Genomic DNA, 12,520 nt, shown 5'->3' with positions numbered 1-12,520 from the left:
CGTAAAAAAGATGCCTTATCTTTCATGAACATATTAATGACTTTATTTACATTTCGCAGTGTCTCAAGCAATAACGACTCTCATTTTATTAACAGGATACTGGATAAAAATAACTTTTGTTTACAATATCATTCATTGCGATGGATTTTTTTCATTTTTTATTTTATGAACAGCTGCTTCAATGGGAACAGATTTGAGCTTCAATCATTTTTTTCTATTCCGCAGTCATACAAAATGAGCGTTTAAAAATTAGGCTGTATTTCAGCATGTCACAGCACAATCGAAAGAATATGCTGATTGCCTTCTAGTTTAGCTTACACAACAGGAATTTTACCGAGAAAACAGTGAAACTTGCGAAAGACAATCTCGGCCCTGATTTGGTGATTTTTTACTAACATTTTCTTTTCGATCTATTCGACAACAGAGAAAAACAGTGTAGACGGAAAATCGTTCAAAAATCGATGTCCACGAGTCTTCACAACTTTTTCACGCGTTGGTATAAAAATAAAAATCTCCAATTTTTTTCAGGACTTGACATCTGAAGTACAGTAATTGGAATGTAATTGACACAATATATGTTTGTCATATGTTTATGGGGGCAATACATTTTCAAATTGACGAACTTTGACGAATAAAAAATGAGAATACAGTCTGCTACTCTGATCCAATCGCAAAACATCGGAAAAGTGAGATGCAAATCAATTAATCACTGTCGTAAAAAACGTTAACGCCGTGACAAAATGTCCGTTCAAAAGCGATTTTGAATGAAAAAATTCTTTTCATTGTATGCATCCCGTATAACTGTAATACTACAACTACTCGTTCCGACAACAGACTTCATATATTACTATGCCATTAATTTAATCTCATTATCAACACGATATAAAATACTTTAGTAATACAAACTGCTGAATAATTTGTTCTCAATTGGCGATAAAAATGCCTTATCCACTCTAGTTCTAAATTAGTTTCTTAAATAGTCTAACAAATGGTAGAATTTGCACCAGCCTTCAAATTAGTATAGTCAATCATTTATAAATCATATAATTTAATGGCGAATCGTAAATTCGTGGCTTCATATGATTCAAATATGATCTATCGTTGAGCCATTTGAATAGTGATCGTTATTCAATCACTTGGATATTTTTGACTCTTGTAACGTACGAACAATCTCACAATGCATTTCATTCGTCAAATGTTCGATAAACCGTGCTGTCGAAAGTGCGTTTTCATTGTTTGAATACTTCGAGTCTCTTTTCAATACATTTTCGTGTGTGGCAGATGTTGCTAGCTGAGACTCCAGAATACTGAAGTTCTGTTTCTTTTTAATGGTTCGCCTTCGTTAGAGTGGTACTTGAACATTCAGCTTTATCTTATTTCAATTATAGAAAAATGGATCATCGGAGACGACCACTTCGTGCATCCGTCACAGCACCCCATAATTCTATAACGAAATCGTCCGTGAAGCCAAAAGCTTCCAAATCCGAATTGTCGATGGCTTCTGCAAAATCCATACTATTGGTTTTGCCTTCGGCCAATTCCCAAATTTGTGATGCTGAAACAAAAATTGGATGATAACTCGAATCTCTAATTCATTGCAGACTCGAATTTTTTAACGCAAACTTCAATTTACCTAATTCGTTGTCATTAATGCCCATGAAATTTTCCAAGATCAGATTGATCTTGTCTATTCCTATCGCAGCGGCGTTATTGTCAGACTGTTGGAAGAAAACACGAGATCAATTATTCGTGACATATGAAAACATACAAGAATTTAAGAAAACAGAAAACAAAAGAAAAAGGATTTTAGCACCGAGTAGGAAGTACTTACAACTTTTTCAATTTGAGCACTGCCATCGGCCTTAAATCTCAGCGTTTCTTTACCCGTGCCATAGCTGACAGATTTTTTACCCTTTTTTATGTCACTGCGCGGTCCGATACTGCCGAATCCACTTTTCTGTGGCTCGATCAGTCTCAGCGTAAACGCAGCCCCTTTGGGTATTTCTTTCAACATTTTTGCAACCTCGAAGTGTCTGCGTCCTATGAGGTTAAAAGAGTTTATCTTTTCTATGTGGTCGCCAACTTGAATAACTTTGACTCGATCGATAACCGAATTGTCTTTTATGCGTTTGATGAAAGCGTAACCAGCGCCGTTATCAGTTATCGTCAGACCCAGAGCGTCATCAGTCTTCACCAGTTCAATTTCCTTCGGTTGACCTGAAAGAAAACGTAAAAATTCGATCATTCAAATCCCTTTTTTACAAAAAAAATCCAAACGTTATTTCGTCATTTACGAAGCAAATAAACACATCATTACACAACTTTAGCGTCTTAATTAGCGTGGATGATCCTTCTCAAAACACTGAACAAGGTCACAACAATTACTATCGTTTGCTTTTTCATTGTAAAGACTTCAGCGGTGCCGCAATTTTTTGTACTCGAGTACACAAACTGCATAATAGACCAGAATAAGTACGAGAAACTTGCGCACTCAGTAAACTTGATAGTCATCGTTCGTAGAAGCGAAATATCAGCAAGAGTTTTGAAACGTGACAGACAGCTTGACGGTATTAAATAAACATAGAACATTATATTTCCAAACCTCTTCGATGAGCAAATATAAAATCATCCAATCCGATCTGACCACCCAAGAGCTCGGACATGTCGATCTTCGGAGTGTTGAGCGTGCAGAAGAGTATCTGCAATTGTACAAAGAAAAAAGAATAATCAAAAACTCCATTGAATTTCAGTTATAAGATTTGACTGGGTGAACTAGAACTTTATTCATTATTTTCAATAAGCAGGCTGCAACAGCAGCAAAGTAACGGTACAATTTGAAAGGTTTTTCGAGCACATTATTGTAAAATTGAAAAAATAACGAATAAAGCAGTTACAAATGAACACAAAAATCGTCTGTTTTCTCACATAAAATTACAGCTAATCAGAGCATCAGTTTAAAAAGTATCGAAATTTCGATTTTGAGAGTTCCTAACGATTCGTAGTGTTCGAGGCTGCGAGAAGGCCGAAGAGTGGGGGGCCAGAATCACGATTAAAATGTTTCAAGTTTTCAGAAAAAAATGTATGCACACGCATGCGAGTTCGACGGCGCGTTCACAATCCGTGACCAATGTTTCCTGCGTCCGGTTTAGAGGGGCGCGGTGGCGTAACGCACCGTACAGATTCGTCTCATTCTTTCTTTACATTTAACGCTGTCCGTTATTTTTGCCTTTGCGCTTAGAACACCTCGGTAAAACATAAGGATTCGATGGTGATTGATTAATCGAGAAATCTTTTAAGAAAAATAAAATTATTTCGGAGACAAAGGAGGAGTTTAAGCGTTCGCGATTTCTCATGAATTCAAAAAAGATTCGTTCACAATTTCATTGACCAATCAGAAAAGACTTTTTCCAAAATTTCCCTTCTCGTCTGTCATTTCCTCAAGTTTTTCAAGGCCCCAATGAAAATGGCTTTTTCTCCCGTCGTTTTTACGACAGCTTCGTTTACGAGGGAATCGCCAACGTAAATTTACTTCAGATTTGATTGCGCAGCAGCGGTCGAAGCAGTTTCTTTGAAATATTTGACAGTGGGCGTTCTACCTCGCTCGACGGAATATCGTAGCACTCTGCAATCTTCTGGTACAGTTCTCTGACGTTGCTAAAACCAGAGATCCGGCCGGTGGAGCTACCGTGAGCCAGCTGACATCGGAAAACTAATCGTTGTTTGATGTCCCCCTGATTTCCAGTCGGAGCAGCTGGTGGGTTTTGATCCTGAGTATTTTCACGCCTCAGCGTCCCATTGCTGCTCGTGTCATGACCCTCGTGATGATGCGGAGCCCCGTTACCGGTGCTACTTGTTTTCTCCGAGCCTTGAGATCGCGGCGTTGTTTTTGGCTTGAACAGCGGCATTCCTCTGCAAAAAAAAATCAACGGAATACGTTACTCAATTTTTCCTTCGTCCTCGTGTTTTTCAAATTTCCTTTTCGAACGGTGCGACTCATTTTTTTATCATAATAAATAAGTCAACGGGGAGCATGAGCGACGTGCAAGTTCTAATATCTTCTCACGGGTCCAGGAGACCCGAGGTCAGATAAGCAATAATAGAAAGTATCGATACAATAAATAATCTAACATTCATTTATTTTTTCCCCTGCAGTTACATTCGTAATTTCAAACAAAAGCACACTCATTTATTCGATAACAGCGGTAAAAATGCACGGTATCTGGCAGTCCTTGAAAACCTGAAAGCTCTTGGAACGTCCTCAAATTTTACTTGTCCCTGAAAAGTCCTCCGCAAATGTTGCAACTTCGTAATTTTTTTTTCGATCTCCCAAAAATATCATGTTACTAAGAATTCTTTAGGCAACATTGATTTTCGTCGTTTTTATTTGTATTCGCTTTGGAATGATATCCAATCGGAAAGATCGAATTTATTTCAACTTTTCGTCACGAAATATCGATTGAAAATATTGTTGCGAGCCCAAAGTATATTCGAATTTATTATGCAATTTATGTCGACTCGGTGGGAAGAATATTTTTGTTTTTTATAAGTTAACTTGATATTTTATTATTATTATTATTACTATTCATTTAATAATTTATATAAAATAATAATTTTAATAATTAATATTTCTTAATATTCAATTTATAATAAAATATTGACCAAAAATGGTTTTAAAATCTATGGAACTATACTTGGGAGAAAAAAAAACGAAATGAGAGAGCATTTTAAGGGGTTACATGGGTTTCACAGTTTCAGAAAATCGAATTTTTTTTATTGTCTTATTAATTTCTACGACATCTCGAGAGTTCTTTACTTTATGGCCCAGGAATCGACGATTCAATGTGAGTTACAAAAAAATTTTTTTTTCCAGTTTCATTGTTACTCAAAACTTTAAACGCGTTTTTCTCAAAACTGTGTTTTCAAAGTCGATTGTCAAAAGTTTTCGAAAACTACTCAACCGATCATGATGAAATTTTACACAGGGCTTCGAAATACAATTCACGAGGACTTGGGCGAAGAATTTTTTTTTTTCAATCACAACTATTTAAAAAAAAAAAATGTTGAGCAAATTTTACCAAAATTTGCATCTTTTTGTAAAGTGGTCTGCCAAAAATCCAATGTTCACTTTTTTTTCCTTCGTCCAAAATTTTTTAACTAAAACACAAATTTTTTTTTTCACTTCAGATGATTCTGTCATGAGTTCTACTGTCAACGCGGACGCACCTTTTTTCCCCCCCGAGGGATCACCGTAAATGACGTCACAGTGGTGGAGTTTTGGATATTTTCCTTTGAAAATTTCAGACATTTTTTTTCAAATGTACATCTTAAAAACAGTGAAAAGTTTGAATAAAATATTTCATTTTTTATATTAAAAAAAAATGGTTACAAATAGATCTTTTTTCCCCCCGATTAAACCCATGTAACCCCTTAAGAAAATAACAGAAAATGTTCTCTTTAACATGCAAATAACCTTGGAAATGATAAAATTAGAGTTCATTATCGTAGCCCGTGTTCCGAGATAATAATTACTGACAATTAGTTGCCTCGTACAAATTGTATTTGGATACGTCACCAATAAGCGGGACTCATTGTACGCTGATGTTGTACAAAAAGTAAACATCTTATAAAAGTACAACAAAACGCGGCGCGTATACATAAAATGTATACAGACGAATAGTCATTGTGTACGTAAACAGAAGACGGAGGCGCTAGCTGCCGGACGATTCGTAAACAAGCGAAATGAAAAAGGTCGCAAGTAGGATGGAAAATTTTCCTTTCAGTCGATTTATCGGACGAGATATAACCGCTAAAAAACGAAGACGCGTTGACCAGTTTTTTATTTCCGTGCAACGCTTCCGTCTATATTTTGATACCGCGAGATACTGAGCTTTACTGATTCGCTGCTATTTATTTACGAATCAGAGCTACAATTGGTGGTCGAAATATGCCGTACCGGCGGCCATTCTCGCAGACCACTTTTGGTCGAAGTATTTTATCTTTTCGTTTGATCAATTTGTATCACGAAGATTCCAGTGGTATTTGTAGCGATAATATGACATCGGACATTCGATCTCTCTACCGTCGTTGTATGAACGAACTCGTCCAATCGATACTCGATCGAACGAAAACGAAAAACAGTGTATTGTGAAATCATCGTCGAGTTCGTATTGTTACTCGTGTCACGCAACTGATGAAGAATTGTTTCGAAAAAATAGTTAATAATAAATAAAATCAATAATAAACTGATATGAAAAGTTGCTGATACTACAACGATTTATATCAATATCATTCGGAACTTGGGAAGGAATGAGATTTTTTGTGCACGAAAATGGTTATGATAAAGATCAAGGTGCTACACTGACATAGTTGAGAGAATGTATTTCCATGGATAGGAATATTGGTGATGAATATCGCAAAATTAAGCAGGATTCCAATTTCTCAGTCACAACCACTTTGCAACGCAAAAAATTGTATTAATTTTTTTCTCTCAGATATAATCTTGTGGTGATTCTTCGTCCGCACTAGTAAAGCCAGAAACCACGAGGGAGTTTGATAAAGTGAGAAAATAAAAAATCGTTGAGCATTTACTTGCCTCAAAAATCCCGACATGTTGCACAAACACCATTGGACAATGTAATGGTTTATACAAAGTAGCCAAAAGACGTTCGCTGCCGCATAAACACTGTGTCGAATAAGTGATTTCGAAAAAAAAAACGTTTCATGTGACCGTGAGAAGACGAGCGCGATTACGTCACAAATAGGTCAGAATTTGGACAGTTTGAATAGTGAGATAAGTTGTAAAAATAACGGTAATAATGATTACAAAAAATGTTGAGATCTTTTTCACACAAGTGTCAATCCGTTAGATACGGCGTTTGTAGCACTACGAAAAGTACAATGAGGAACGTAAATAACACACGAACACAGGTACAGACACGAGGGAAAGGAACGAATTAGCCGGGAACAAAAGAGAGCAAGTTGCGTTGGAAAAGAGGGAGAGGGCGAGCAGCGCGCTTTATGCCGATCACAGTACCGATCCCAACTGGTTATAACAATTGCGACGAATGACACGTCACTTAAAACTGATTTTCATATAGAATAATTTGTTTGGACACAGGTCTTCTAAACATTGTGGGTCCGCAAGAAACAACACAACACACCACATACGGAGATAAAATTGCATACACTAAGGGATTACCAATTCGTTGTCGCAAGTTCTCGACTGCGAAACATAGTTTTTAATTACAAACCGATTTCAACGACCGCCGACACGTAGCGACACTTAACAACTGCGCAACCGTAAGCGGAAAAAATGTTTTTTAAGAGTTATGCCCGTAAGTACTTGAACGCGGATCTCTCTCTTTTATCGTTAGATTACTCGCCAGTTGCGGTCGCATTGTGAATGTAGATACACATTTTATCTACGAGAACTCGCTATCACAATAACGGCTCACAAATATTTTTTTCGCTAAGGATACTGCGGCGCGCAGAATGCAGTTACTACACGTTTCGACATACACGTACATTTTGTTAATCCATACATGTTTCGTAATAATACGTCTCAACATGTTCGTTCGATAAATTGCTGCTGGACTCGAATTATACGATACGGATACAAAGTCTCTAAAACACTCAAAATATGTTTTACATGTGCCAAAATTTATTACGATCTTTTGTTCGAAATTCAGCCCCGAAACTATTCAAAACTCTATTCCATGCTTAATTCTCTATAAAGACATGATGGACGTGCAATTATTTTATTGTAAAACTACTGGTTTACGCACCGTACGAAATTCGTTTACGATAGCACTTGCATTGCTTCTCCCACGTTGTAATTATATTGTGTACGTGTGCTGTGTTAGATACACAAGACACAAGATGTAACGTCAAAGTGCAACCGGTGGTTCCGCGACGGACAGATATCTCGATTTTGTAGAATGGCGCTCTGCCATCTATCGGCGCTCCCGCGATCTTTTCATGTAAAGGAAACTACAGATACTCGGTTGATTATTACCGGTAATTTATGCACTATATGCAATGCATGAGTCGAATTTTGAAGAGCAACACTAGGAACACCAGCAACACACAAGATCTAAAAGATCTTTCGTAGCCAGACCACCATCTTCTCAACCTCAATCGCCCTGAATTCGTATTTAACCTGTATTATACTACAATCAGAATTTGAGATTGGCCGGTACTAGGTGTCTATGGCGTCTAAGAGTGAGAGCGTAATCACATATATAATCTGAGCAAGCGCCTTAATCATACAGGTTTAACGAAATTTTGTCTAAAACAAAAATTGGAAACGGAGTTGTCAGTAGCAAAAGGGTTGATTAAAGTTTCAAGACATTTCGACGGAACACAACGTGAGTCTCTCGTCTTCGTTGAATGACATTTCGTATCTCAGTATCGAAATAAGCGATCTTTCAATAAAACCATTGACATTGGCGTGCGAAATATATCATCGAATATGAAAAAACTTTCATAATTGTTTCTTATCGTTAAAAAAAATATTACTTATAATTTACAGGAACTTTTTGGAACGACAGTTTTTTTTCGTATTTTCGAAGCGCTTCGCCCCTTAACCTACCTCGTCAAAATACAATTCAAAGTGACTTGTGATATTTGTTTGCAGTCTAAGGAATAATCATGAGCGAAGAACCTTACAAACTGAACTGTGTGTTGCTCGGTCATACCCTCGATGTTAGAGCTTTGGCAACGTTCAGAGATGGTACTATTGTGTCCGCTTCTAGAGATAAAACTGCTCGTGTATGGACTCCAGGCCCGTAAGTGTCAATACTCCAATGGATAAATATTTTTATGAGCGTAACTCAAACTTAGCCTATTTCAGTGATAGGAAAAATCTATCCGCATAATTGTTGCGCAAAGTTTATTTATGACTAACTTTATCTTTGTGTTCATGAAAAATTCGTTCTGATTTGTTGTAAAACAAATTAGAAAAATCAAAATGAAATACCGATCTTTCAACAAGTTTTATGGCTGTTCTATTCTTGATGTGGTTTCAGATCTTTATCTTTCATTGAATGCCATATTTAGAAAGGCTTTCATACCTCTAACCAAAAAAAAGATCCTTTCATGTTTAGAACCATTTTTGTTACTTGATATTGATTAATATTCTGAATTTCACTTTTCTGAAAATTGTTTAGTTCCCATAATGGATCTCATCATGTTCCAAATAATTTCAATGCCTTTTAATTCCAATTTTTCTCAAGTTTTGTTATGTACTCTCCCCTCTGTACAAAATATGTAGTATTTTTCAATGGAAAACTTGAATCGCATTGCGTAAGATCATTGCAGAACCAAAGGTTTTGTTTAAATTGTACTTGTATTATAAAAACACATTTTTTCAAGCAAAATTAACTTTTCAATATCTCTGCGTAAACAGTTGACGAGCCTTTGCATCAGACTTATGTTAGTGGTAAAGATTTCCTGTAAAATTTTAAGACTTTAGCTTAGTGAAACTTTGTTTCCAGGAATGGGATGGATTATCGAGAGACTGCGATACTGAAAGGACACAAAAATTTCGTAAGTTCTGTATGTGCTATAAACCCATCCGAGGCGTATCCAAAAGGTCTTGTTGTAACGGGGAGCAATGACAATCACATATGCGTATACGTGTTGGGCGAGGTCGAGCCTGTGGAGAGGTTTCAAGCACACGAGAATACCGTGTGTAATTTACATTGTGGCCACGTGAACGGAACGTTTCTCTCGAGTTCATGGGATTTGAGCGCAAAACTTTGGCAACTCGAGGATCTCGGCAAACCATCGAAGACATTCGTTGGCCACACAGCAGCTGTGTGGTGCGTAATCGACCTTCCAAATGGCTCTGTAGTCACTGGATCAGCTGACAAAACAGTTATAGTTTGGAATAGAAATACCTGTTCGGTTGTACACACGCTAACCGGTCATACGGATTGCGTGCGTGGCGCCGTGCCCATATCGGACGACGAATTTTTAACGTGTGCAAACGATGCTACAGTGAGACACTGGAACTCTAAATCGGGTACTTGCCTCGGTGAATTTACCGGTCACGAAAATTACATATACAGTATAGCAGCAACAGTCGGTGGTAACCTCGTAGTGACGTCGGGGGAGGATCGCACCTTACGCGTATGGAAAAATGGGGTTATCGATGATATAGTCGCTGTACCAGCGCAGTCGGTATGGTGTTGCGAATTTCTCTCCAACGGTGACATTGTCGCTGGATCATCCGACTGTGCAGTCAGAATATTTACCGCTAATAAAGAAAGATACGCACACCCCGCTGCTATGCAAGCTTTCGAGGAAGAAGTTGCCAAAGATCAGCTCCAAGCTAAACTGTCCGTTGGAGCAGTCAAAATTAGAGAGTAAGATTTTTTTCATCTACTTTTATGCACTTGTACGACAGAACATTCTTCGGTTCGTTCTCAATTGACTGGGTTAACGATTTCAGAATTTCCCTTGATTTGCTATATCATAACATTCAGTGACATTTCATTTAAAAAAATATTTTTCTAATTTTCGACACTTACTGCTTAAAATCTAAGTTTCACTGAGAAGCAACAACAAAAATTGTGTACTCTATTTATGTTTCCAGACTGCCAGGACCTACTGAATTGCAAAAACCTGGTCGGGAGGACGGACAGACTAAAATGATAAACGAAAATGGTAAAGCAAAAGCTTACATGTGGTCGATGAGCGAACGCAAATGGACGTTGGTTGGCGACGTTATGGGCGGTATCGGAGGCGATGTTCAATCATCGGGTAAACAGCTTTACAATGGTGAAGAATACGATTACGTATTTTCGGTAGACATTCAGGACGGTGTACCACCTCTAAAATTACCGTACAACGTTACCGAGGATCCTTGGCACGCTGCACAAAAATTCATTCATCGTAATGGCCTTAGTCAAATGTTCCTCGATCAGGTAAAAACCTCCACGAAATACGAGTTTACCCGAAAATGTTCGTTCTTGACGTTAAGCTACAACTATTCTGTATTGATTTTCTATTCATACATCAAACTAACTGGATTACAGGTGGCTAATTTTATAGTGAAAAATTCACAAAGCGTTCCAGTATTGAAGAGCGATTCGCAATTCGCTGATCCATTCACCGGAGCAAGTCGTTACGTACCTGGTGCAGGAACTCCGAACGCACCACGTTCTATTTCCGAAGAGTCGACCCCGAGCACGTCTTCGAGTCAAATGAGCACGGTTCCTTCGTACATACCGCACGTTGATTACCTCAAACTCGAACACGCCAACTTGCCAACAATTTTAGGTAAATTTAATCAAACTTAAAAAAATGGTAGTTATTCGCTATATAAATTGAATTATTTTTATATTTTGCTATTCAATTTAGATATCTTTATTCTTAAAAAGATATGATAACAAGCAAATTTTTGTCGTTCTTCAGAAAAACTCAAGGAATTAAACAAAAAAATAGAAAAAAGTGGAATGACGGACGAACAGTTGGAGTCTGTAGTGAGGTTGGCGAGCAGCGAATGTGACATTGAAACCACAAATAGTGCTGTTGAAATATTAAAACAACTCCTTCAGTGGCCCCCTCAAGTGGCATTCCCATCGCTGGACGTAGCTCGTTTGGCAGTTCTACGCAAAACGGTTAACAAGATTCTATGTACTGAAGAAATGTGGCAACTAGTAGAACCTCATTTGAAAAGCGACGCTGTACCCGCCAATCAAATGCTTACCTTCCGACTGTTGGCAAATATGTTTGTCCACGAGATCGGGGAGAGACTCGGTTTATTGTATAAAGACCAAGTGCTCAACGCTCTTGTCGATTTGAAATCTCTCGGCAGTAAGAATAATCAGGTGCGTATTGACTCATGAATGAGGAAAATTAAATAATGCTCTATTCACGTTTGAATATGATTCGCTGGACTTTTGTTCGCGTATCGTGTTTTCCTGACACTCCGACTCTGTTTCAGGTTGCATTATCGACATACCTTCTGAATCTTATAATCGCTGTGAACAAAAGAAATGACTCGGCGGCTCGTACAAGAACGTTGTACGTTTTGATCGACGTTTTACCCCGTTTAAGTGAGCCGGAAGCCGTATTTCGTGCTCTCGTCGGCCTCGGAACTTTACTAGTGACTGCACAAGATACGAATGACCGTAAAAAGCTTATCCGAAGTGTTCGAGAGTCTGAAGAAGCTCTGGCGCTCTTACGAATGTCTTCGGAGAGCGCACCTGACATTAATGCCCAAAACAAAGTTGCTAATTGTTCGAAACAGATCATTGATCTGATCATCTAACCGCGTCCCGGTTACCAACCATTTTTTTTCACCCTCGGTATGTGCATTTCGATACTGACAGAAGAAAGAAACCGCAAATACGATTTTTCGAAAAATGGACAGAAACCACTGAGAAAAAGGCAAAGTGAGTTGTTTACCTCGCAAAAGGAATAAGAAAACATTAAAGAGAATCGATACAGCTTTATACAATCTTGTACGGAAAATTGAGAAAATACAATAATATTAAATATTATTACGATCCAT

At 37.8% G+C, this 12,520-nt stretch overlaps 2 protein-coding genes across 5 annotated transcripts; one reads left to right on the top strand and one right to left on the bottom strand.

Moving 5' to 3' along the window:
- Positions 1 to 131: 131 nt before the first annotated feature.
- kermit (PDZ domain-containing protein GIPC-like protein kermit) lies at positions 132 to 7,922 on the bottom strand. Of its 3 annotated transcripts, none has more exons than XM_043414004.1 (6): positions 7,785 to 7,922; positions 3,597 to 3,909; positions 2,603 to 2,699; positions 1,832 to 2,217; positions 1,634 to 1,718; positions 132 to 1,555 (listed from the first exon to the last, which is right to left on the bottom strand). In XM_043414004.1, the coding sequence occupies exons 2-6, from the start codon at positions 3,903 to 3,905 to the stop codon at positions 1,398 to 1,400; spliced, it is 1,035 nt and encodes a 344-aa protein (XP_043269939.1). In that variant the 5' UTR covers positions 3,906 to 3,909; positions 7,785 to 7,922; the 3' UTR covers positions 132 to 1,397. The 3 variants fall into 3 exon arrangements, with proteins under 3 accessions (XP_043269939.1, XP_043269949.1, XP_043269933.1); XM_043414014.1 differs by lacking the exon at positions 7,785 to 7,922 and adding an exon at positions 7,199 to 7,322; XM_043413998.1 differs by lacking the exon at positions 7,785 to 7,922 and adding an exon at positions 6,593 to 6,717.
- Positions 6,632 to 12,509, top strand: Plap (phospholipase A2 activator protein). Of its 2 annotated transcripts, none has more exons than XM_043413841.1 (7): positions 6,632 to 6,761; positions 8,636 to 8,786; positions 9,495 to 10,367; positions 10,598 to 10,928; positions 11,040 to 11,283; positions 11,419 to 11,834; positions 11,951 to 12,509. In XM_043413841.1, the coding sequence occupies exons 2-7, from the start codon at positions 8,650 to 8,652 to the stop codon at positions 12,275 to 12,277; spliced, it is 2,328 nt and encodes a 775-aa protein (XP_043269776.1). In that variant the 5' UTR covers positions 6,632 to 6,761; positions 8,636 to 8,649; the 3' UTR covers positions 12,278 to 12,509. The 2 variants fall into 2 exon arrangements, with proteins under 2 accessions (XP_043269776.1, XP_043269766.1); XM_043413831.1 differs by lacking the exon at positions 6,632 to 6,761 and adding an exon at positions 8,045 to 8,366.
- The last annotated feature ends 11 nt before the right edge of the window (positions 12,510 to 12,520 follow it).

This window comes from Venturia canescens, chromosome 1, assembly GCF_019457755.1.
Source record: "Venturia canescens isolate UGA chromosome 1, ASM1945775v1, whole genome shotgun sequence".
In the NCBI taxonomy this organism is placed as follows: Eukaryota; Metazoa; Arthropoda; class Insecta; order Hymenoptera; family Ichneumonidae; genus Venturia; species Venturia canescens.
This window is presented reverse-complemented; position numbering and strand designations above follow the sequence as displayed.